Source organism: Peromyscus californicus, unplaced genomic scaffold, assembly GCF_007827085.1.
Source record: "Peromyscus californicus insignis strain IS unplaced genomic scaffold, ASM782708v3 Scaffold_6__1_contigs__length_162567912, whole genome shotgun sequence".
NCBI lineage: Eukaryota > Metazoa > Chordata > Mammalia > Rodentia > Cricetidae > Peromyscus > Peromyscus californicus.
The window spans coordinates 46,292,011-46,319,228 of NW_026294584.1; the positions used below are offsets into that span (position 1 = coordinate 46,292,011).

Genomic DNA, 27,218 nt, shown 5'->3' on the forward strand with positions numbered 1-27,218 from the left:
TTGATTGTAGTTTTAATTTGCATTTCCCTAGTGATTAGTGATGTTGAACATCTTTTTATGTATGTATCACCTGTTTGTTTGTCATCTTTGAAAATTGTTTACTCATGTCCTTTGCCTACTTTGTAATTGGGGCATTTGTTCTCTTATTGGCAAATTGTAGATGTTTTTTATTTTAGATATTAACTCTTCTTCAGATATATGAAGTCCAAGTATTTTCTCGTGTTTGTTTTATTATGTTGGTTGTGTCCATTGTAGACCTTCATTCAAATTTTGATGAAGTCACATTTGTCTTTCCTTTTGTTGCCTGTGCTTTTAGTGTCGTCTTAGGGAAGCCTTGTTAAATAGGTTTCTGAGCCTTTGGTTCTGTCTTCATCTATGAGTTGTATTGTATTAGATCTTATGCTTAGGGCTCTGATCTATTTAGAGTAACTTTTTGTGTGTGGTGCCAGGTAAGGATGAGTGTCCACCTCTAGTTTAGGAGGTGCGTGGAATCATCCTTTAGTAGAATAGTGCTAGGCTGCTTTCCCATCACCAGTGTGTGGGGCTTGTTTCCCAACAGCTTTTCTAGTATGACATCTGCCGTGCTTTCCTGTTTTTTATCTAATAGATGGACAATAGTAGTTTGAGCAGATGGCCTCAAGTCGCCTCCTGCTCAGCCTTCTGAGTACCTAGGACCTCAGGACCATGCTGATGTAATCTGCTAGATTTTCTTTTTAATTTGAGACATTTATTAGTTTCACCTAGGTACATTTTAGAGTTGATTATTTGGGATATGTTTTCCCAGATACCCAATAGACCTTTGTAAGTTAAAAAAAAAAAAAAAGAAAAGAAAATTTGTGGTAAAAATCTTGGTTTGTAATTTTATATAATGAGTCTGTTTTAGTGTTTAATTTTGTATTTTTCATGCTAATGTTATTTTTTTTCTGTGCCTTGTTTCCTGTTAAATTACTTTCTCTTTGATCTTTTAAATCTTATTTTTCCCCACCTTTTTCTGAATCATTTTATCTGAAATATCTTTTAAATTTTCTTATGGATATTTTATACTTTTAAAACATGTATGAGATAACTGTCTTTTCATTTTACCTTTTCCCTGAGTTTGTTCACTTTTTATATCTTCCTATATTTTATTTATGTCTATGTTTAGATTTTTAATTTCTGGCAAAAGGTAGCTTAACTTTTCAAATTTTTTATTTGAATATATTGTTTACATCTAGTGTGTTGCCTTCTTGTTTTTTTGTGTTTTGTGTTTTTTCTTTTATTGTGTGTAGTGGTGTTAGGTTTTTTTTGACTGTTTTATGGTATGCCAGTATGAATTGTTCAATATTTTTTTCTCGTTTTTTGTGGCACAGGAGTACTTTAAAGACTTTTCAGTTCATTGGCTCCCTCTTCTGTTAGTATAACAAAGTCTAGATATATTTATGGATTTAAAAAAATTGTTTTGGTGGTGGGGAAAGGTTGTATATTGTCTGAATTTTGGCTGTCTAGTATAAGAGTCCATTACATTTTTAAAATTATTTCTTAACTGTCCATTAGCCAGAAGGCATTTCTCTCTTCCTCTTTGTCTTAGTCTTACTGCCTTCCTTTATAAGCTATACTTTAAAATCTGCTCTTTTGGATTGTGCTTGTTTTTACATCCCTTTCCTTGTAGTCAATGCACCAATCCACTTGGATAAGATTTTTGTATTTGTAACCACAAATAGATGTTGTCTTTTATGAAGATGACTTTGCAGTGATTTTGTATCATCGTTAATATTATGAATTCTTTTCATTATAGTTATTTACCATTTAGTTTTGCCAGCTACAAAACCTGTGGCAAGGTCTGTGAGATGGCTCAGGTAAAGCTTTACACCTGTGGTGAAAGCCTGGCAACTGAATGGATTTTAGTACTTGGAGCCCACTAAAGGAGATAACAGACTCTACAAAGTTGCCCTGACTTCCACACTGCCATAGGAGATTAGTTTCCCCAGTGTCACGCGTGCGTACATAGATGCACACCCTGACTGTGGCAGTGCAAAGGCAGGGCTGAGCATGGGATGTGCTTTCTAAGAATATTATTTTAAGTTATAGTTGTTTTGAATTTGGAGCAGTTTTTCTCCTTTCAAGCTATCTGCCTGTCTATTATCTATCTATCTATCTATCTATCTATCTATCTATCTATCTATCTATCTATCATCCATCCATCTATCATCTTATCTATCATCTATCTATGTACCTATTGATGATTTTTGTGTGGTTTGTTTATTCTTATTGTCCTATATAGTTACTGAAGAAAATACCAAGGGATGGGGGACCTAACAGGCACATTGCTGATCTGGCAGTTCACAAAGCTGAAGTTTGCAATATATACCCTTTCAGTATTTTTCTTGTTGTTGAGTTTTGATATCATACTATTTTATTTAAGCACAACTCTGTAAGATTGATAATAAAATATCTACAGATGAAAGGGTAGAGATCATGGAAGATTAAATAATTGAGCATGATCTCACACCTGGAAAGTATAGAGATAATCAAAACTAAAATTATATGACTTTAAGCTCTTACTCTTTTTCCCTATATCCTTCTGTTTACCTAAATAATTGGACTTAAAGAGTATCGACAATGGATTGCAATCCAGTATATTTTATTGATTATCAGTGTGAACTCTCAGTTATTTTATTCATCTGTTCTTACCCCTCCCTTTGTCCTGTATGCCAGTTTTATTTTAGCAGCCTCTGTGATTGTTACTTCTGGATCTTCAAAGGTCCTTGCTCTAAATGAGTTAATGGATATTAAGCTCTGTTTCATGATAAAAGGATTCAGTAGATCATTTGTTTTGTTTTAAAATACTTTTTATCATTGCTTTAAACAAGTTTACTGTCTTTCCCTCTTGGCCAACACTAGTCCATAGTGTCCCTGTGTACACTCAATGCTTTCAGGTCAGCAGGGTGGAGTCCTTTTCTGTGAATTGATATCCTTGTTCTGTCTACCTCAGATAGTCTCCTTTTGGGCAACCTCTTTTCTGGAGTGGGGTGTTTTATTGTCTGTAGGTTTCTTTAAGGTAATTTAATCTGCACCTTAGGGGTTCTTAGCTAACTGTTTTGAAGTACCTTAATCAGGAATCTACACTCCAGGGGTAGTTAGTTAACATTTGAAAGACCCTAATCAAGATTCTGTACTCCAGAGGCAACCAGTGCTTCAGTTACTGTTCTCCTCTGCACCAGTGGGTGCATTAATTAGAACAAAATATGTAAGGAGTCATTTTTCACTGGCGAAAGGAGTGATACTAAGATATATATTTGACCAAGAATTTCTGCAAAGAAGAATGGAGGATGAGAATTGGTGGAGATCTACTAGCTTTCTAGCTGAAGTAGGAGCTTGCTTTGCTCCTGGGCTTGTGGCACCCACAGTGAATGGATTTCTCAGGCCAGTGGAGCACAGTAAGGGTCTGCTAGCTAACACAGATGGGCCAATCTTAGCTTTCTTGTCTGTCTTTCCATCAGGAGATCACTGGCTCCACACCCTGGCTCCATTCATTGTTCACCTTTCTTGTCTTCAGCAATTTTACTGTCTGTTTTGAGCCAGACTATTTCCTTTCAATTTCAGGAATTATATTTTATGTATAATTATGTAATAAGCAAGTTGGATATCTCAGAAATATGAGTTACAGTGTGCTTTTGAGGCACACAAATTATTTTTTAGTGGCAATTTCTTACTGTTTTCAAGACTATTGTCAGGATTGCCAGGTCCCATCTGTGGTGTGGCATTGTAGACAGGTAATTTGTTTGATACTTTAGTGCTCCAATTAGGCTTGACAACTTTTCAAAGGCTCCTTGATTTTCTTACTTCTTTTATTTTTTGAGATGATATAATTACATCATTTTCCCTTTGCCTTCTCCCCTCCAAACTCTCCTGTGCACCCTCCTTTCTCTCTTTCAAATGCATGGCCTCTTTTTTTTTTTTAAATTAATTGTTGTTACAAAGGCTCCTTTTTATATTGAATTTTGCTCAATACTGGCAAACAGTTCTTTTCTTATACAGAGCTAATATTGTTTAAATACAACATGTAATTCAAATTACATAGATTTAAATCATTTACTGTATAATAACTTTACACAATTTGTATATTGTGCATAATATAATGAATGACATCTGTCAAGAGTTCCTATAGTAAACAATGCCATTGTATCATGCCCTAATTAACATGTACAAGCAGTAGCGCTAAATGATACGATATTGCATATTCAACAATGAATTAAAGGGCCTTGTCTTCTGCAGTTTTGTTGTGTGTGTGTGTGGTAAACCATGATACAAATTGCTGATTTTATCTTACAAATATTGAAGAAAGAAAGCAGCCATGGGCTGATGGTCTAGATTTTTTTCTATATTCATTTACGAAGTCATTAAACAAAAAGTATTTAGCTTCATGAATAGAGTATTCACCTTGTTTGCTTGTTATTTTTTGTTCAGTTTCTGTGGGATAGTGTCTTTCTGTATATCCCTGGGTAGTCTTCGTCTTGTGTTTATTTCAGGTGTGTGCCATCATGCCTGGGCCTTTATCTGCTAATTTTTTTTTTATGTGCTGTTAGTAATACAGGTATACATATAACAGGCTCTAAGCCATGTAACCAGAGATGGAGAGTTAATGTGAATATGGAAGTCTAGAGCTTGAGAAGGTATCTTAGCTATCTTCTCCTTAATCCTTTCGTCCATTCAGTCAGGTGAGACCCTCCTTCCATGTTTGTCCTCTGCTGTCTCTGTCTGTATCCACCTAGGTCTATATAAACAAAGTGGTGTGGAAAATAATAAATACTTGTAGCCAGCAGGATTGTAGGACAGATAACAAGGTAAAAGCCATCCTCATTCTTTAGTGTGTTACATTAGCCTATCCGGCACTAAGATTCTAGAAACTACATTTGATTCATCTTTAGTTGTTAGGATCTTTAGAACAATATAAAGTTGAGGATAAGAGAATTGGAGATGAAAGTAATATATTTCTAGCTTTAAAATACCTAATACCTATATACTGAGTATCCGCTATTGCAATTCAGGTGCTTGGAAATCATGTGGACATGAGGAGTTTGGAAAGATGCACAAGTGTGTTATGAGTATTGCATGAAGCCTTATTGAATTTCAGTTAAATTATTTTTGTATTTTTTTCTCAGTGATGCTGTCTGACCTTGTAGATGTTTGTGAATATTAGACTAGTCATGTTGATTATATTACCCTTTTACATTGCCTTTTAATTTTCAGCTGATGTAAGTGAAATAGATAATATAAACCAATTAATATTGGATCTGTTAAGTATTTATGCTTTAGGTAATTTCAGGAAACAACAAAAAACTAAGTTTTTAAACAGATGTGCTGTTTATGGGCATGGCATTTCATTATTCATATCTTGCTTATGTATTGCTTTTTAATGACCTAGTTCTCATATTAGTGTGCATATAAGTAGCTATATGCCATGTCATTGCAGGCCATATTGACTTAAACTGTATTTACCTTATCAGTTACCATAGGCAGGGAGCTGTGATGTCTAGGTGGCTCTTTGTATGTGTCCTGTTTGTGACTTGTAGGTGTGCTTTTTATAAAGAGCATTTTGAACAGGTACATTTCCATTACTTTTCTTCCTGCCTGAAGCTCTTCTTGTAGTTCAGCTTCATTTCCTCCTATTCCATGCTGAATTGAGGCGGCTCCCTGCTGCTGAATACTTTCCTTGCCTTGCTGTGGGGATGGATTTGCTAGATAGAGTATTTCTGTGGCCTGAGGTATCTCACATCTTCATGTATAAAACAAAACCAGGAACTGAAATGTATATTTTTTATAACATTAGATTTGGAAGTATTGATGATGTTTTAAAAACTTGTCTTTAGATTTTTTATCTTTTGAGGCTAAGCCTCTGGGTTCTACTTCCAGTTTCATTAGTATTAGACATTATTTTTATTGAGTACTGTATCATTAAACATACTGTATTGTACTGAATGCCCTATGAATGTGGTCTCTCTCTGACTTTCTGGGAGCCTAATGAGTCTAATAAGACATCATGGACAAATATATAGAGGATTTATTCATAAGAATGAGCTTGCATGTTACTAAAATACCTTTGGTCCATATTTAAGTGCATATTTTATGTTAAAATATACACATCATTAAGCTTATATTTTAGTCATTTAAAATGTATAGATCAGTAGTATTTAGTACATTCATAGTGTGTGCCGACAATACCCCCATCCATCTGCATAGCTCCTTTCATCTTGTAAAACTCAAAACTCAGTATCTATTAAGAAGTAACTATTCTTTTCTACCTTTTCCTTGTCCCTGACAAACAACCTTCTACTATGTTTCTAGGAATTTTGACCCCACTAAGTACCTCATCATAAGTGGAATCATGAAGTATTTGTCTTTTGTGACAGTCTTATTTCAGTTAGCATGATGTATTCAAGATTCATCCATGTTGCAGTATGTCAGGCTTCCCCAGTTTTAAAGTGGAATGACATGCCACTGTTTATGTAGATCACATTTTGCTAATCTGTTAATGTGTTGGTGAGCACCTGGGTTGCTTCTAAATTTGGTGATTATGGATAATGCTGCCATTATAATAATGAATGCTGTGAATAATGAATCATTATGGTTATATAGATATGTAGTTGAGAAATATGGTTCATAATAGATACTGGTTTAGTTTGTAGCTTTCTTGTGCTGTCTTTGTTTGGCTTTGATATCTAGGGCTTACAGGCATTTTCAGGGATATCTAGGTTGTTACATGGATGCTAGAACACAGACTCCGGTCCTCATGATTGCTGAGCCATCTCTCCAGCCCTAATAGGGCTTTTATCATGTAGTTTTTAGTAGGGACAAAGATCTCAGCTCATCAGATAATCCTCTCCACCTGCTCACAGGGGTTAAGAACTACTGTGTGAGGCTATGTCCTCCTTTTTAAGAAAAGATGGTTTGGGTAAAGGCTATAGTATAAAGAACTATAGGGATATTTGGCATATAATATAACTTATCAGAAGGTTTTCCTTGATTATAACAAAGGTCTGTGAAAAATCACACACACACACACACACACACACACACACACACACACACACACAAATCTCTCTGTCTCACTCACTTTCATAAACAAGGTCTCATTATGTATGCAAAATTGGCTGGAATTTGCTACCTAGCCCACACTCACTTTGAAATGTAGTCCCTATGCCTCAGCCCCTCGGTAGCTGGGATTGCATGGTATGGGTCACCATGCCAAGTCACACATATGTTTGAAGAAAATATGTTTTCTTTTTTAGTTATTCAGTACCTCTTTACTATTATATTTTTCCTCAAACTCTTCTCATATGTTGTTTTTTTACATATGTTTCTCTTCATTTCTTTTTTATTTGTTGTAGTTATATACTTTTGCCCCCTACATGTATTTATAACATATTTTATTCCCTCAGATTATCACTTTTATCTAATTAGTAGGAGTTGAGATTGGGGTTTGAGTCCCTAGAGTTCTCCTGAAATACCATGTATGGTATTTTAGAGACAGCATGTACTTAATTTATCAACAGACTTGGGTCATAATAGTCTTTGTAAAACTGGAGATTCGCATCTTCATATATAAGTGCTTGTACATTCATTACTAATCAATTAGTTTGAATTGGGGGCTGCTGCATATTACTATGTAACTTAATGTAATAGAAAATTTCTCTGATTCCTTTAAGAGAATAATCAAAGCAGTGATTTTTATTAGTCTTGCCGTGCTGTTGAATTAATGTGGAAACTGGATTTGATATTTCTGGTGTGCTTTTCTTTTGCAGTGAGGGAGATGAACCTACAAGACATCAAGGAGGACTTGGAGTGTGATCCAGAGGAGAACAGCACTCTTTTCATGGGAATTCTTATCCAGGGACTGGCCAGACTGAAGAAGATCCCTGAGACAGTTAAAGCCATTAAAGAGCGTTTGGAGCAGGAGCTAAAGCAGATCGTGAAGAGGTCAACCACTCAGGTGGCAGACAGTGGCTATCAGAGGGGAGAGAGCCTCACTGTGGACAACCAACCAAGGTAGACGAGGGTGTAGTCCAGTGTTGGCTTTTCTTTTTCTTGTATACTTTCTAGGGTGGAAGGTAAATAATTTATCTTCAGGTGGGTTATTTTCTTGAGCTGAGAATACTATATTCCATACGTACTTAGGCCAGGCATTGTCTATCTTGCTTTGATTTGTTGAGAAAATTTAGGCCTATTGTCCATATTCACAGACATTGAATGAGAGATACAAGCCTGTTTCTAATGAAGAGTGTTTATTACCACATATGTTAATAAATAAAAGGCAGGAAAGAATGGAGCAGTTGTTGAACATGTGTTAGGTCCCAAGCTGTCTCTGAGATAATTTGTGTGTATTATTTCATTTAGTTTTCACTGTTACTCTCTTGCTAGTTATTAATGTCCACATCTTATAATTAGAAGAACTGAGACTCAGATTGTAGTTAGCCAAGCTTATTTGGAGGCTGGCTGGTCTTGGAATTGAATACATGGCTACGTGATTCTGAAGTCTGTGGCCTTTTCTCTGTCTTGTGTTTTCCTCTTCATCATGTGGTGATATTTGTGAATAGGGAAATAGTAGATATTTCTATATTTCCTTAAAACAATAAGTAAGATTTGAATTTCAAAGTTTTTGTTTCATACGATAACATGGCAATTATATTCAGATCCCTAGAGGTGGCTATTATACCCTGGGAGAACGTGTTTTTCAAGTCAGATTTTAGGGAACAGTAGTCCAGTATTGTATGGTAGTATTTGAAATTAGGAGTTAAAAAAAAAAAATCAGCTGGGCGGTGGTGGCGCACGCCTTTAATCCCAGCACTCGGGAGGCAGAGGCAGGCGAATCTTTGTGAGTTCGAGGCCAGCTTGGTCTATAGAGCGAGATCCAGGAAAGGCGCAAAGATACACAGAGAAACCCTGTCTCGAAAAACCAAAAAAAAAAAAAAAAAAGATCAGATTGTCAGATTGACTGTAAAGTGATCTCTTCACTTTTGCCTCCTTCACGACTACCCTTCTTCCCTGACACATGCCAGGCATATAAGGCTGCAGTGGCATGGGAGAGATAACCATCAGGGAAGATTTTAGTTTCTTTGGAGAGCAGAAGGCAAATTGATGTGGTGGTGTGTACTTATAATCTCAGTGTTTAGAAGTCTGAGGCAGGAGGATCTGGAGGTCATGGGCGGCCTAGGCTACAGAGGGAGACACTGTCTCAAGGGGAAAAAAATCTCATGAGAAAGAGTAATTTTCTCATTTGTTTGAATGGTTGTACATGGGAGATGGTAATGCATAAAGGGTTATACTTTGCTTAATGTGCTACTAAACTCTGCTGTTTTTACTTAACATGCACACATTTTAAAAACAGACACTAGGCAGAATTAAGGAGAAAGAATACTAACTCAACCTAGACGGTCTCTGTAGCATGAATCTTAAAGGTCTTATTAATAAAAACAAACCTGGAGCCAGGTATTGGGGTGAATGCTGAAATATTAGAGAAGCAGAACAAGCCAAAGCCACCTCACCTTGCCAATTCCTCAGTTGATCCTGTTTCCTCAGACTGGAAGCCTCTGAGTCCTCATCCAGAATGAATCTAAGCTGAACTGCTGCTAAAAGCCTAAAAGCTTAACCAGGCTCTAGTTCCTGGTCCTCACGACTTATATTCCTTTCTGCTTCCTGCCATCACTTCCTGGGATTAAAGGCGTGTGTCGCCATTCCTGGCTGTTTCCAGTGTGGCTTTAAACTCACAGAGATCCAGATGGATCTCTGCCTTTGGAATGCTAGGATTAAAGGTGTGTGTGACACCATTTTCTGGCCTCTATGTCTATCTAGTGGCTGTTCTGTTCTCTGACCCCAGATAAGTTTATTAGGGTGTACAATATTTTAGGGAACACAATAGCACCACAGGTCTCAGACTTATTTTAATATTTTGGAAAAGCTAATGTATTCTATTCATATTTTCTGAATTTTTTCAGATATTTAAATAATACTGATACTGACTTAAAAATCTTTCAAAAATAATTCTCTTACAAAGTTCATTCAGAAGTACTATAATTGGTAAAGGAACAACAAAAAAATCTTCAAACTACTCTCTACCTGTCTACCATTATAGATGCATAAAACAGATGGTTGACGAACATGGATTTTGGAGAGCAGATCTGACAGTATTGGAGCTCCTGGTGCCTTACAGGGTTGCCTGTTTTAGATGAGGTTAATGGTTATAATACTTAGTTAGAACATCATACACATGCATTTACATACCAATGCATATGTTTATTATTGGTGCCTTCTCCAATCTTCATGTGTTTCATCACTCATGTTGTGATTCAGAGATTCAGAATTGAACTTTGCTTTTCTTCTTTCTTTGCTTGGTGCCTGGATTTCTGCAAAGACCTTTTGACACTTTGCTAATGAGTACGCTAAAATTCTGCTTTGCTATTTGCTGTGTTGTTGCAAGTGCCCAGATGAATAGACTGAACTTTCATAGGGAAATAACATTAATATATACTGGAAATAAAGCAAAGGGCACAGATCAATAACTTTCCTGCAGCTCTCATTATAGTTGCCCTAAAAACAGTGTCTTTCATAGGGTTTTGACCTCTTTCTCTTCTATTGCCTCAGCTGTTTCCAGAATTTAGGAGCAAAGATTACATCAATAGAAGTAGAAAGTCAGCTCCTTGCCCCAGGAAATTCTAAATGGTTTTCTGTGAGGAATGAGTCAGCAGTAGTAGAGGCCTTTTTTACTTTCTCTCTCTCTTTCTTTCTTTTCTTCTTTTTTTTATTTTAAAGATCTTTTCTTTCTTTCTTTTTGTAGGCAGAGTACATTTGGATACTAAGAAGCAAACAAATGTTTTTGTTTTTCTGTATAACATAATTCCATTTTATAAAAGCCAAAATCTACATATTTTTGGCCAGAATCCTTTATTATGAATAGAGTATTACGGAGAAAATAATCATTTGGGGATAAACCATGTTATTAGATCAAAGACTAAATTCTTGGACTGGGATTCCAAATGACTGACAATTCTGAGCTGACCTCTGGCCCCTAGTTTCTGATAGTTGTAAGGTCCCTTAAAACTCCTCAAGAATTATTTTCCTTAAGTTAATCACAATCATTCCAAAGTGATTAGCAATTGTTGCTTCCAGGGCCTTGGAACTTTAGAAAGGATATTGTCAAATTATTCCATGAGGCATGCATGATGCTTATGTGTTGAAACTTTCCTGAGATATTAGTGACATCTGTTTCAGAAGGAAGTAAAACCACAGTGGCATTATTAGTGTCATCATTATTGTTATTTTACTACCTCAAGCCTATTATTACTGGAGATAGAAGAATCTGTTTTCAAAACCTTAAGCAAAATTGGAATATAGGCAAAATCCCCAACCATTCCCATTATGCGCATTCTCTGGCTAACCCTAATGAAATAAATTATTCTAAAACATTTATATGCAAATACAACTGTGAGGCAAGGCATCAGTACTGTAAGTTTCCCTGGAAGTTTCATTGTTCATCTCCATCTTGTTAAATATATTGTGGTTGTAATGCATTGTAGGCCTGTTTCCATTTGTCTTATGCAAAGCGAGTTAATGTTGTGTGGTATTTTGCTGGAAATGGAGATTGAACGAGGCTATTGAATTCAATCTTGCTTTAATTTATACAAAGCCAGAATACTTCCTTCATCAGCTTAAAAAATCATTTTGGTGACCTACTTTTTATTTTTTATTTTTCAAACTATCCATTTATTCATATTCATAGGAGAAATATTTTATCTTTTTGGTTCTTCCACTACCTGTAATGTTTATAAGCTTCTGTACACTGGTAAAGGGAAATGCCCAGCAGCTGTTCAGCTGCTCTTACTGACTTGGTAAGTGTTAACTCGGTGATAGGTACCTTGCTAACCTAGCACAACCATTTGCTACTTATTGTTCCCCTCAAAGGCAAGGCAATGTCTTCAACTTCAGATGGCCAATGTGGCCACAGCCTCTGCAGTTTAGAACCAATTTCTTCAATTTTTACTGTCTTGTTTATTATTCCCAAAAATCTAGCCAATGAGATTTTCATATTATTATTATTGTGTCAAAGAAGCCAGAAGAAGTTCTATAGTAGTTCACAAATACCAAAAGTGAGAGGAAAACATTGAAGGAAAAAAATGTTCTCATAAGTATTGGATCTTGTCAAGAATAAGGAAGTGAGCCAGAGGAGGTGGTGGTGATTGGATTGCACATGACAGCTACTCTATTCGGTGTATATCTGAAGGCAAAAGCTCATTGCAGAGAGATGCTGAAGGCCTGCTACACTGGTAAACTGCTGGCCTGGAAGAGGATAGGAAGAAATGGATGAATTTAAAGCTTCTATGGGGTATGGATCAATCATGAAACTGAATTTTAGTTTACCAAAATGTCATAGCTCCATAAGGCTTTGTTTTAAAGAATATTTTATTATATATAGCTATCTGTATATATTTGGTTATTTATTTTTTTATTATACCTAAAAAGATGAGAAGAGAGAACTAGCTTGCCCCATTTAGTCTATAATTTTATATTCTAGTAGAGTGCCCACTGAATGTGTAGTAAGTGTTGAATGAAAGAATGAATCCCACATAGAGTGAATATTTGCTAGGGACCAGACACTAAACTAAAATGCCAAACAGTCAGACATGGCGCTGTCTTCATGGAGTTGCAGGGGAAGAAAGGCACCCTCAGATCAATACATTGTTGCAAACTATAATAAAGGTACAGGGACAGGCAGAAGGTACCTTGGAAGCATGGGCTTAGGTCCATACCTGGAAATGGCTTGTATCACTATTGTTTTGAAAGTAAAGTGAGGCAGCATTCATTGTTTAAACCATTCGTAGTTGTCAAGCTCAACCATTTGATAGCACCAACTTGTTTTTCTAGTTGTGCAGTCAGCATGATATCAACATCTCAAATGTGAGAAGGAAAAGAACCAGACCCTTGCCTTGCTGGGCAGTTCGTGCTGACCCTAGTGGCTTATTAAAGTTTGATGACTACTACCAAGTGTACTTTTATTAGAGATGCACATTTTCGTGTTATGGATAATGTTTTAGGGTTGTATATTCCCTTGCCAGTACATTATATTGTTAGATACTTTTATATTTGTCAATCTGAGAAGTAAATCTGACATTTCTAGTATAGTTTGGGTTTGTTTTTTCTTGTCATGAGTAAGATTACAGTTTTCATTTGTATAACAATAAGTTATTGTGCTGTCTGGATTATGTCTGGATGTAATGCTTCAAAATAAGCTGAGTTGGGAATAGGTGCAGAACACAAAGTCAGACAAAGGACACTTACTGAGTCAGGGTGCTGGGTTATGGTTCTTCATTATCTTCTTAATTTCAGTTTTTCTGATGTTTTTCCCTATATACATACAGAGGCCACACAGATTACAAACAGCTACTAAGTGACTAACAATTTATTTTTTTTTTGTTTTTTTTGAGACAGGGTTTCTCTGTATAACTACTCTGGTTGTCCCCAAACTTGGTTTGTAGGCCAGGCTGGCCTTGAACTCACAGAAATGCCTGCTTCTGCCTCCCCAGTGCTGGGATTAAAGTGCACCACCACGCTCAGCTTGTGGCTAAGTTTTTAAACAGAGTAGCTATTCTAGACAAGGAATGTAGCTAGAGTTTTCCTGTCTGGCTCACAGTCAGGACAAATCTCTGTCACTGGCCAGTCCCAAGGCCGCTCAGACCCAACCAAGTAAACACAGAGACTTATATTGCTTACAAAATGTATGGCTGTGGCAGGCTTCTTGCTAACTGTTCTTATATCTTAAATCAACCCATTTCTATAAATCTACACCTTGCCACGTGGCTCGTGGCTTACCGGCATCTTCACATGCTGTTTGTCATGGTGGCAGCTGGCAGTGTCTCCCTCACTCAGCTTCCTGTTCTCTCAATTCTCCTCTCTGTTAGTCCCGCCTATACTTCCTGCCTGGCCACTGGCCAATCAATGTTTTATTTATTGACCAATCAGAGCATTTGACATACAGACCATCCCACAGCAAAGGGATCTTGCTGCTTAGAAATGGTACACAGATTTAAAACTCTTGAATCATTTCTCAAATATTTTGTATTATTTTAGGCCTGTAGTTGACAATGTGTAGCTGATAACCACAGAAGGAAAACCACAGGTATGTGAGAACTGCTCTATGTATACATGGTTCTGAAGGAGAGCCACATACAGTAAATCAGATCGTACTTATTGTGCTGGATCATAGTGTGCTGTTCACTCCTTTCATTTCGGCCTGCTATGTGTCTGTCCTATAATTGATTGACAGGGTAGTTCTGTGCTTGCTGAATAATTCTAACACCGATCATTACCCACTTTATAGTTCTTTCCAGGGTTAATATTCATCTCATTTCCCACCACCTCTCCCACCTCCTGTCTCTCAGCCTGTGAAGACTAGCATTTTCAAAAATGCATAGGATTATTCCTATAAAGTTTGAAAATGTATACTTTTACAATATTTTAAAAATCTGGAGTCTAGAACTCAGTAGGAGGACTTACTGATTTCAAAAGGCATGCTTATAAAGTGATTTTATCTATGAGGAAGTCGGAAGGCTCATATTCCAAGGTTAACTTCATAGTACAAGTACAATATTTGTGGCAAGAGAAAAATGAAATATTTCTTGTTATTTCTTTAGACCTATGGCTGGAATTAGGCATGTGTTTCCCTTTCAGATAATAACATTTCCTTTCAACTCTTCTGTCTGTATTAGTTACTCTTCTTCTGAGTGTCTAAAACATAGGACCTGGTAGAAATTGGTCACTTTATTTTGCAGAAAAGTCATTTGAGATCAGCTTTGAAGCAGGGTCAGGCATTTGTCCTTGTGGCTTCTGGTAGCCATTCCCAGGCATGGCATGTAGCACCTGGACATGCTTAGAATCAGGAAGGGCCTCAATGCGATTTAGATGAAGAGTTAATTCAAATCAAAGCAAGCAGGAAGCAAGTAAATTTAACTTCAGTGATTATGATTCCATTTGATTGAATCTCTACTTTTGATTACACGTATCAGTGAGAACATGCTTTAAATACACCCAGCTATTAAATATTGAAGGGTATGAAGAATGAACTAGGGACATAGTGAAGAAACTCCACCATTCTTTAATGAGCATGTATCATTCATGGCTGTACTATTTGTTTTTAAACAAATGAAAGGAAATAGTTGTTTTGAGTGTGGGACTTCCTGTTCACTAAGGTAGATAATTCATTACCATGGATGATCTTAAGTCTCTGTACTTTTAATAAGACTTAAATGTTAATTACTAACAGCTCTATAACAGATGAAGTGCGTGAGAAACATCAGTATGTTCACAGTTACCTTGTAAACATGAAGTTGGATTGCTGGCTTTCTGGTTGTACATTGTCCTTTGCTTGTAGTCTCTAGAAAAAGGACTTGTGATTGAATGGGCTGGAATTACTTCTCAATAATAAATTTCTTAAAGCTTTGTTTACATTTGACAGAGTTAAAAAACAATCTGTTCTTGCTGTCTCTTGTATATCAGGTTTAAATTAGAGATTGGACATGTTAAGGGAATAATGTTTAATAATAATAATAAGGGAACAGAGTAATCTCTTTCATGGATTGTTATAACTGTATTTCAGTGTCACCCTTCATGCTGTATCAAGGTCACCTCACAGACAGATGGACAGACACATATTCTGATCAGTTGAGAATTTCCTCTTGGTGATGAGTGGGAGCAATGCAGGTGTGATCAAAACCCCTTCGTGTATAGTTCAGGCTATCTGGACCCTTTGAACTTTTGGCCTGCCCCCTTGTTATGGTCCAATGAGTTTGTAAGATGGGGGTTAAATTTGTGTTTGTAGTGTGGTTTAGGATCATGCCTAATACTTTTAACAGGTAAATAGCTATGATAAAGAGACAAAGAAGATAGTATTTTACTAGGAAGTGGGGAGTGAGTAAACTGGAGTATGGGTGCAGAGCCGGGCATAAGGACTCTGTTAGGTGATTCTGAGGCATGCACTCAGCTTTGCAAAGCAGACTGCCATTTGGCATCTCACTTGAGTCAGTCTCACAACTGGCTTTGTCACAGGAGAGATATTATTACCAATCCCAGATTTGTCCAAAGAGAAGTAAAATCTGAAATAATTTGACAGTTCAGCTTACTGGTGGTAGGTTTAAGATTAGAAGTGGCCTCTTTCACTGTGTAAGTTTGCTACCTTATATACATGGGTTTCTACCTCTTTCCTGGACCTGAATTTGATTTTTCTCAGATTGAGGAAGTGTTTGTACTGACATAACCATTCTCTTGCTGCATGCCCCCTCTGCATTGTGATTCATGGTAGGCTCTCAGAGGCTACTGAATTTGTACAGGAATGGGATCTGCAGCCACAGAGGAAATGAGTCCTGATTAGCTCACTTGAGACTCAAATTTAGTTACCTCAAAAATTACTCAAGTGTGTAGTTGTGTGGTCGCTACATGAGTGTGTGGGTACACGGGGGTCCGTGGAATGAAGACACAGAGGCATCTTAAGAATGAATTTAGCCTATCATGGCTGCAGGGGGGTCCAGCCTCAAAGGACTGAAGCACTCTTCCCTTCACCTAGGGCATATTTATTTACTCTTTTTTATAGTTTAGATAGTTAATTTTCATACCTTCAGGGCAACCCAAAAGGAGCTCCCAGAGACCAAATGCCAGGTGCAAATTACTTGAATTATTATCAGGTACCTTGGTTTTCCAGGTTTCCTGGACCAAGTTTTGCATAGGCCTTTGATCCTTGGGGGACTCTCTGATCCTTGACTCTCAAATAAGATTCACATAGGGCGATAAAAGAAACAAAAGGTAAGAGAAACAAAAGGTGTGGCTAAACAAAGGAAGGAATAGGGCTAGGTGCTGCTTTCTGGAGCCAAGCCAGGAGCTCAGCATACAAGTGGCCTTGTACATTTGTACACTGAGAGTCACATACAACCAAGTACCAAGAGTCCTGAACCTTAAGATATGTTATCACACAGAAGAACGTTTATAGTTGTGTTTAATGTTCTGCTATTATGAAGTACTGCTTTGGAATAGGGAAAATGCCTTTAAAAGAGCAACTTTGATATTTCAATTTAAAAGGAAGAAGGACAGGACCTATTTTCTAATTTTGGCCACTATCTTGCCACACATTAGAATTAGAAGTTCATTCAAGGTCATCTCTCTTGAATTCAGAAGCCTGATTTGACAAAGGAGGGAAGGAAACAGGAAAGAATGGACTAGAGCCAGGGCCGTTCATTGCTAGTCTTCATTCACTGTGTATCGTTAATAGTGTTGTTCTGTTCTTTTCATAGTGCAGATGGAGAATTAATCAGCATTTTTCAAATAGTATCTTTATTTTTTACTTGAAGTAATAAGTGATAAAAATCATCTCTGCCTCTTAAAAGTTGCTTTTAGATAACCTTGAAGATTAAATAGAGGTTATGTCCTGTTTAAAATGAAAGATACTAGGTTATCAGAGCTTATTAAGAAAATGTTTCTGTGAAATACATGCCAGCAAAGCTAAGACCATCTTGATATGATACAGTTGATGACTGATTTGTTTTAATGTTCATAGAAAATATTAACTCTGAGTGTAGTACTTCCTTACCTTCTAGAGTGTAACAGTAGGGAGATAAATATTCTGTGGTTATTGCTTTGTCTGTCAGTGAGAAAATGGAGAACCCTGATCTTAGGGTCTCAGCAGATAAATAGTAGAACAGAACCAATTTTCTTCATTGTGTGTCTGCTTTGTGACCAAGTAAGGCAGCTTCTTGGCTGCCAACACGAGTTTTTCAGCCAAATGACTAATCCAAGGTTCCCAGGATGTTAAATTCAGATTCAGATAGTCTTATCTCACCTTAAATATTGAACATTTTCACAGCTTGATGGAATGCCTTTGCACCATGGGTTCTTGTTGTCAAGAGTAAGTGACTGCTCCCTGACAGTTTCTTCTCAGCTCTCTGTCTTTTTGCGTAGTGGCATTTGAGGATGGGAACCACAGGAATGTTCCAGATAGGAAGTTAGGAGCAACACTGGGAGAATTAATGTTTTACTTATACATTTAAAAGAAGGCTGTTTTTTTAATTTAATATTTTATTTTAGTTTTTTGAGACAGCATCTCTTTACATAGTCCCAGCTGTTCTGGAACTCACCATGTAGACCAGACTGCCTCTGCCTCCCAAGTGCTGGAATTAAAGGTGTGTACCACTACCGCCCGGCGGACGGCTGTTTTTAAGACCTGCAGGTAACTGGATATATGTTTAAAGAATGAATGCTTCTATCTTGACACTTTTCTGGTGTTTTTTAATTTAAAGTAGATTTTATTGCAGTATTATTCAAGTTAGTTCTGAATGTGCATCTTTCAAGTTATAGAACTTCCTATGTTCTCATGTTTTGGTTGATAAACTTGTATTTTTGAGAATATAATTTAGTGAGGAAAACTTTATTATGGGCTTCTAAAATTAGGAGACTAACATAAGACACGCACTTTTAAGCCACTTATTGTAATTTGCCTCCTCTCACTCCTATTCTGGGGACTTCATTTTCATTCCTTCATTCAACAACATCCCTTTACTATCTGCTGGGTATTATGACAACTACTAGTATGCAGTTGCAAATCAGAAGCAGTGAGTTAATAGTCTAGAAGATCAGAGGCAGGGTTGGAGGAAAATGCACTATTTGAGAACTGTTCTCATAATTCTTAGATGAGCGATTTTAAGAATGTGGCAGGGTGACAGTGACAGTGGAGTGAAAAGACTTACAGGGATTTGGTGAATACTTAGATCTGAGGGAGAAGAGGAGGTGAAGGTTTCTCAGGGCAGCTGTGACTACTGATGTAACATGGAGAACTAGGTTTTGAGGAGGATATGATGGGTTCCATTTAGGTCATGTTAAATCTTAGGTAGGTTGCTCACTCATGATAGTGATCCAGGAAGTCTTTGCAGATGATAATGAAGTCACTGTGATGTGTGCACTTACTAAGAGAGACCTGAGGGTGGAGAAGAGTTCGTGTCAGCTATTGAAGAAGCTTTTAGAAGGCGCTACTAGAGAGGAAAGCAGCAGCCTTGGAATGGGAGGCCAGTAGAAAACTGGAGAAGTAGAGTGGCCAGTGGAAGCAGCAGCTGCAGCCCCTTGAGTGAAGGGTGTCTATCGTACAGCTCTACAGCAACCAGAGCAAACCGCTTACTGCTACTATAGCAAGAGGTGTTTTAGTAGCTGAGCAGCAATGGAATCCTGCATGTAGCAAGGAGGCAGAGGCAGGGCACATAGTTCTTCTGGCACTTGTGCCAGCCGTAACTCCCTGGAATTGTAGTCCAAATGTCTCTTTGAGCAGCACTGATAAATTATTTCCCCCTTTCCCCTACACAGAAACATTAGGATAAATAATTTCCTTTGTTCTATTCTTGTCTATGAGCTTTAGACCATTCCTAAAGTGGAGCTCAGAGGAAAAAAATGAGATAATCAAACAGAATTTTTAATGCAGTTCCTGAAATATCGTGAGTAATGAGTAAAGAGAGGCTGTCACCATATTCGTCATATGTGTGTCAGCACCAATATCATCCTTAACTTTCTCAAGGTTCTCATACCTCTGGACAGCCTTTGCTGCCTGCCACAAATTGAAGGATGAATGCAGATTGGCATCTTAAATCCTAGACTTTTGATAATATTCCAGTCCTACATTGTTCATTTTTTCCCTCATTTCCTTATGATTTTAGATGCTACAAACTTTGACCATTTTCTCCATCCTGGACTTTGGGCCATGTGTTAACAGGGAGGTATGGTTACAAAGAAGCACAAAATAGGGTTTTGCCTTCATTTCTGGCCCAGTGGTGTCTACCCAGGAGGCTATACATACGTGTGTGTGTGTGTGTGTGTGTGTGTGTGTGTGTGTGTGTGTGTGTGTGTGAGAGAGAGAGAGAGAGAGAGAGAGAGAGAGAGAGAGAGAGAGAGAGAGAGAGAGAGAGAGAAAGTGCAAGCTTGAACAACTTTATAATTGTTGTTTGGAAAGACTGCAGGAACACAGAGGAATGAGAGAACTAACTTTTATTAGGTCAGTCTTCTGTTGGCCATATGACAGAGACCAAATTCTACTAACTTAATCATTTTGCAGGTAGGGAATTTTGATTGAGGAACCCGAGTGAAAGTCTCATGGCTATTCTGTAGATAGCTGGTATTTAAACCTAGCGTTCTCATGGGAGTGCTCTATCCTGGCACTTAGACCTTCTGCCATCCTGTCCCTCTGTTCATAATTACTTTCATGATGTTCTATAGGCCTAGTGCTGTGTTCTGATTTACATCTCTAGGAAAATCAACCTGTGAAGCTGTTTTTTTTCCCTGAATAGAGAAATCATAGTTAATTGAAATGTAAACCTCCACGTTTCTGCGGCCTCTCCTTGAGGAGTGCAGTTTAGTAAGTGGAGTCAGGTAATTTAACCATCTTATGTGCCATATTGTCTATTCTATCTGTGGTGGAGTCGAGATCCAGACTGCACTTGTGCAGCTGAGCTAACTGCAATATGTTTTGTTTCTTCTTCTAAACATTTGCAGTCAGAGTGGAATGGAGAGTGATTTTATTGGGGCTTTGTTGGGTGTTACCTTCATTCCAAGTGTGTTTTCCCAGTCTTGTATTTATTTCTGGTAGCTTTATATTGGGCAGACTAGCATAGACTCATGTACTGCTCATGCGGGCAACTTCTTGTCTCTTTTTTTGCTCATTGATGCCCCGTGGAAACATCCTCTTATTGTTAAAGTTCTCCTGTTTTAAGAAGAGTGCATGCTGGTGAGGAATGTGTCTTACCTAGGAGCCATTTACTCCTGAGTTCACCTTCTAGTGTTGCCCTGAAACCCTGGGGGACCTGTAAGTTCTAAATTTCTCTTTCCTTTATCTTATTTCTCTGAAACCCTTGACTTTGCTGATAATTCTCTCCTTCTTTGTCTTCTAAAAATAATTCTGGCCTCCTTCCTCTCTGGCATCTTCCTAATCATCTCTTTTCAGTGCTCCCTTTTCCACAGTGTTGGCTATATCCCTCCCTTGCAATCTAACTCTGCAAAGTATGTCTGCCTCATGGCACCTTTCAAATATATGTATGTTTTACATTTCCAGTATATGCTTGTTTCCTGAGCTCCTGACTTGCATGTCAGGTACCTAAGGGCATGCTCCATTAACTTAATATGTCTAGATATAACCCAACAGTATCCTTCTAAATTTCTACCTTCACTTTAATCTTCCCACTTCTAGATCCTTTTCCCCTCCTCCATCCATCTCCTCCCCGCTCCCCTCTCTCAGAGGAAATCCAACATCATTGGTGTTACTCAAGCCAGAATCCCAGACAAAGAAATCTGGAGCCCTTTGCTTTCTTTACTACTGTTCTGTCTGTCCTCAACTTGCTGTCTGTATTCTAGTTTGAGCCTTATGACATCTCTGTGAGGCTTCTAGATCAGGTAGTAATTCTTGGTTTTACAGTCAGAGACTCTTGGAGGAGTTGATTTTTTTCATTGTGTGTTTGGGGTGTGTGTATGTGTGTGTGTGTGTGTGTGTGTGTGTGTGTGTGTGTGTGTGTGAGTGTGTATAAAATAAATTCTGGATTTCTCATGTGAGAGAACACATGTAATAATTGTCTTTCTGAGTCTGGCTTTTTCACTTAACATTTTCATCCATTTTTCTAAAAACTGAATTATTTCATTTTTTGTGTTTTGTTTTTTGTTTTTCTTGTTTTGCTTTTTTTGAGACAGGGTTTCCTCTGTGTAGCCCTATATCATCTGCACCTATAATTGGCAGAATAAAGGATCATTATAGGGGGCAATGATATAACTCAGTGGGTTAGAGTACTTACTTGGAAAATGTAGTAATCTGTATTTATTCCCTGGAACCCACATAAAGCTGGTAGGAGAGAACTATCTCCACAGAGTTTTCTGATCTCCACACGTATGCTGAGCATGTCTCAGTACACACACACACACACACACACACACACACACACACACACAGAGAGAGAGAGAGAGAGAGAGAGAGAGAGAGAGAGAGAGAGAGAGAGAGAATTAAAAGAAAACTTTCATTGTGTTTATTCACCACATTTTCTTTGTCCATCCATTTATTGATGGGCATGGGCATGATCTTATAACTTAGCTATTGTGAATAGTGCCACAAGAGATGTCAATGTACAGATATGTCTGTTGTGTGCTGACTTATATCCCTTCCATTACAGCCTTAAGTGTCATCTGGCTGGAGCATACGCTTGGTAGTTCTACTTTTATGGAGGAACCTCCATACTACAAATATTTTATTTCTTATATATTATTTATGAAAGAAGGATAAAAAATCCAAAAGAGTGAAAAAGTTAATTTCTTCTCAGTAGTCAGAATTCAGAGGAATAAGTTTTCAGTATAGTTTTCTTTTTGAGGTGCTGGTTTCTTTTCTTTGCTATTCTGTGTATTTCATGTTTACCACAGTAGAATTGTAGACACTTATCTCTTTTTCATTCAAGACATAGCTATTACTCTGTTAGATCTTAAGCTAGTTTGTAATATAATTCAGATACCTTACATTTCACTTCTTGAATGCATATAATTGTTAATTTTGATTAGACTAAAAAATGCTTGGACAATTAGTATCAATCATATATTCTGGATATGTTGACATTAAATTTCAAGAGTTCTGACCTGAACAATGGATTAATCTCTTGGTGGATTCATAATATGATGGCATTGTTGGGAGGTGATGTAGCTATAAGGTGGAGGCCAGCTGAAGGCTGTAAGTCACTAGAGATACATCTTCAGGACTGTGTTTTGTCTCTGGGCACTTTTCTCCACTGACATGAAGTCTGCCCAAGCTCTTGGGCCTACACAACCATTGGATGAATCCTTGGAAACTGTGAGCCAAAATGAGTCAATATTTAAGTCTTAATAGTAGGCCTTCTGTCAGAGTGACTAGAAAATGTTTTTAACATAATGATGGGCTTTGACCGCTATCACCACTGTGTGGTTCCAGAATACCCCCTCCCCCACCACACACTATAAATTCCTTATACTTCATGAGTTCATTTCTTCCTACAATAAGAACCACTAGTATATCTGTGACTTTTTCTGCTCTCAAGATGTTTCTTATAAATAGGCAGCCATCTTTGACTTTTTCTTTACCAGAATAATTTAAAAGTTTGTTCCGTCTCATAGATTGTTTAATTTCTTACCCATTATCCATTATAGTGCATCTTGTTTATCTGTTTATCAGGAAATAGACACTAGATTATTTTGAGATTTTGCTGTTGTTACTAATACTTCTGTGAACATTTGTGTTCAAGTTTTTGTGTGTCTATGTTTTCTGTTCAATTACGTGTGTAGTCTAGGAAGGGAGTCTCTGTCCATATGGTAACTGTTTATTAATGTTTTGAGAAACTTTGAAAGCTTGTTCTGTGAAGAAAGTGCCAGTTTACAATCTGACTAATATTGTGTGATAGTTACAACACTTTGTGTTTGTCTTTTTTATTGTTTTAGTCTGGTAGATCAAAATGTTTTCTCATTTTGATTTTCATTATATGTCACTGATAACTAATGATGTTTCACGTCTGTGTATTGCTCGATAGCCAGTAATATGTATTTTTTGCCATAATGTGTATTTAAATCTGTGCATATATATATATATAGTGTGTGTGTGTGTGTGTGTAAAATTTCAAGCAACTTCGGTGCAAGGATTTTTTTTTTGTATTCTAGGTGCAAGTCCTCTGCTGCAAGCCGCAAGAGTGTATTATAGAGATTCAGGTGTATATAATAAAGCTGCACCTAGAAAGATCAAGGAATTTTTCTAGAGGGAAGCCATTTATTAAGCAGTATTTGGTGTTATTCAGCTTTTAATATGCAGCTGTTTCTTGCTATGAAATTCTTGCTATGAAATTCTTGCTATGAATTTCTTGCTATGAAATTCAGACCTACTGCTGATCTACTAGGTAACACTCATACAGAACCTGGGAGACAGGCAGACTGTAGATGCATAGCTTTGTTTCTTGTGCAAATGAAGCTCAGACTTTTCTTCCCCAGACTAGCCAAATGGCATTTTAGAGCGTTTGACTTAGAACAAAGGGTTTTTGCATATCTAGAATTTCTAAATGGTCTTATTAAATAAAAAACTTCGAGCCAGAAATTGGGGTTAAAGCCTGAGAGATCAGAGGAATAGGAACAGCCACAGCAAACCTTACCCCACCAACTCTGCAGCTTCAAAGGAGCGAGATACTTCCTGTTTACCCATGCCTATATGCCCTGCTGTTCTGCCATGTGATTTTGTCTCTCTGTCCAGCTACATCACTTCTTCTTCCTGTCCAGCGCTGTCACTTCCTGTCTGTCTGTACAGACCTCCAGACCTCCATGGTTAACTAGTGTTGGAATTTAAGGCGTGTGCCACCACATCTAGCTCTGTTCCCAGTGTGGCCTTGAACTCACATAGATCCAGACAGATCCCTGTCTCTCAAGTGATAGGATTAAAGGCCTGTGCTAACATTGCATGACTTTTGTGTTTACTTAAAATGGCTGGCTTTTTCCTCTGATCTCCAGGCAAGCTTTGTTTATTAGAGCACAAATGAAATATCACCACAAGGTAGAGTGAAGGGTGGTGCAGGATACCTGGTCCAGCTAGAGTCGCACAGCCAGGGGGAGAAGAGAACAAGGCAGAGTTTTTGTAGATGGTAGGGCAGAGTCACATTGCTGGAGAGAAAGGTGATAGATTCACAACATGCCCCCACAGTTGGGCATGGTTGCGCAAGCCCGGCGGACCTAGACACTTCCGCTTAGCCAGTTCCGGGTCAAAATAGCCAGTTCCAGGTCAAAACGTCTTGTGTGACCAGGACCACGTGGCTTTGCATGGTTGCATAAAGCACGCAGCGCAACCATGTGATCTACACGCATGCGAGGAGTAGCCACATGAGCCTGTGTACGCTTGCGCGACCCAGCCTTTATAAGCTGGCACCATATTCCCGGCTTCCCTCCTTATGCACATGTCTTTCCAACAGGCCTGAGTACACCTGTCTTTCTCTCTTATTTTAATAAAACTCTTGTTAGTGGATTCTGTCATGTTTCATGACATTTCCTCGCAGGGTAAGAGCGCCGCCAAATAACAAAAGGAACAAGGCAGATCTTTTGTGGAGAATAAGGATTGGTTCAGGTCAAGAGAGCAGGAAGAAAAGAAATGAGTGGATGGAGAAACTGAAGACGAAGATGAGATTGGAAGCATAGGAGCTTACTAAAACTATGAGAGGACAGAAAAAGAAGGGACAGAGAGGTACCGAGTGTCAGGATGGAACTGAAGCTGTATAGATAGAATTTTGTTCTAGAGAAATAAAGTAAATGGACAGAAGGGCATGGTGTACATAGATTCTTTTCCCTCAGATAACCCCACACTGGATGTAGCGTCTTTCCCAGGACTCTGGGAGGAATCTTCTCAGGGCAGGCCCTTGGGAAAATTCAGATAGTCCTGTATGAAGTGGTGGTTTATAGTTTTGTTTTTCATTTTGTGGGTTGAATTTTCCTTTTCTTGATGATATCACTTGAAATCACCAAAACAAACAAAAACTAAGGTTTTCACTTGTAGCTGTAGGACTGTTACTGTTTACAGTTTGTTGTATTGTTGTAAAGCATAGCTGAGCTTCCCTCGTTGAGTGGATTCATAGCTCCAAGTAGGTAGAGCCGCCAGTAGAGCCTTCACAGGTCTGGCCCATCTCTCCTTCCAGCTAATACCCCCCCTCCCCCTCTTCTTTGGAGCTATGATGTCCATACTATAATGGCAGGCCTGCCTTGACCTTGAGCGTACAGGAGTGGCTGAAGCTGACCCTGTGTTAGCATTAATTTTTTAAGGGTTATTATTTCCTCAATGGAAATAGACACTGAATCTGATCTTCCATTTTATTTCTCTTTTCTAACAGAGCCTTGTTTCTGCTCATTATGCTGCTCTGGTATCTGGCAGATAAGGTGCACAGCTGTGGAGGGCAGTGGTCTTGGAGATAATCACTCTACTTAGTGTAGTTTTTTTCACTTCCCATGTTTCTGCTCCCTTGCTAGTTCATAGTTTATGAACCCAGATCTTCAAACTACTGGAATGCTGGACCACAGTGTCCTCTAGACTTCTGGATGTCATTGATTAAAAGTTTCTTTTTGTCAGAAAGAACATTGGGTGATATAACTATCATCATGACAGAAACAATAACAGAAATATAACAACTCTGAGAGTTTGTTATCAAGAGAATTGGAAAAAAACAGTTATGAAAGTCAATACATTGCTTTAATGTTTCTTATTTTCCTATCTCTGAAAAAACAATGCTTATTGTTTATAGACTCATACTTTGGAGCTGTAGTCTAATCTACTTGACAGCAATTTTAAGTAGAAATTGGCCCACTTCAGTTGGCCCACTATTTTCTGTGTCTGGTCTCAGATATAAGCTTTATGTCCATTATTTTTTACCACTGAACTAAGTATTTTGGCTGTTGTGCTTAGTCAATCAAGTCTTCTTTCTGCTGGTACTTGTATGGCTCTCCAAAACAGAAAACTGTGGCTGGCACATGTGGGTATAAATCTGAGCTGACATTGAGAAGATAAAGTTATCTTCCAAATGGTAAGATGACTCCTGTTTACCTACTCAATGTGTAATTTCTAGATTATGCAAGTATACTGCAGGCTAGAAGCACTACATAAGTTCTATTGATTCTCTCTTGCTGAAATTGCAATGTCAAATAGATATTAGAGTTTTATCATAGGATAGTTGTGGGCTGTCACATTGGCTCATTAATTACAACAGTTGGGCAATAAAAAAGCCACAGGAATAGATAATATACTGTGCATTTTTTTGTGAGATTATAGTTGTAACCCCTACTTATGGCAGTAAAGTCTTGTTAATTGACACTGCCATAAAGTACCTTTGCTTTGCTGTTCTACTTTGAGGTTGGCTTATCAGTCTGTTAAGGATCTGGGAACTGAGAAACATACAGTGAGGCTCACATTCCAAGTCATTAAATCTTCATTCATGATATAGACATTAAATTTATTCAGCAAATATTTGTTAAACATGCTGTAAGTGCTCTTGAGTATAGAAATATATAATGTAAAATCTACTCTGAAAAAGTAATAATGGAGAGGGGAGGCAGAATACCTGTATAAAGGTAAATGTGACCCGTATTTGTTAAGCCACATGTGGTAAGTTCCTTAAAACTAGGTTGAACTACTCTCCAAGTTGAGAGGAGGGAATAAT

At 37.8% G+C, this 27,218-nt stretch overlaps 1 protein-coding gene across 4 annotated transcripts in view; it reads left to right on the plus strand.

Moving 5' to 3' along the window:
• Positions 1 to 27,218, plus strand: part of Exoc4 (exocyst complex component 4) — a 768,512-nt gene that overhangs the window by 85,564 nt on the left and 655,730 nt on the right. For all 4 annotated transcript variants that reach the window (XM_052721855.1, XM_052721857.1, XM_052721858.1 and 1 more), the window contains exon 6: positions 7,782 to 8,025. In XM_052721855.1, coding sequence (XP_052577815.1) covers positions 7,782 to 8,025 — 244 coding nt within the window. The remainder of the gene's footprint in view (positions 1 to 7,781; positions 8,026 to 27,218) is intronic.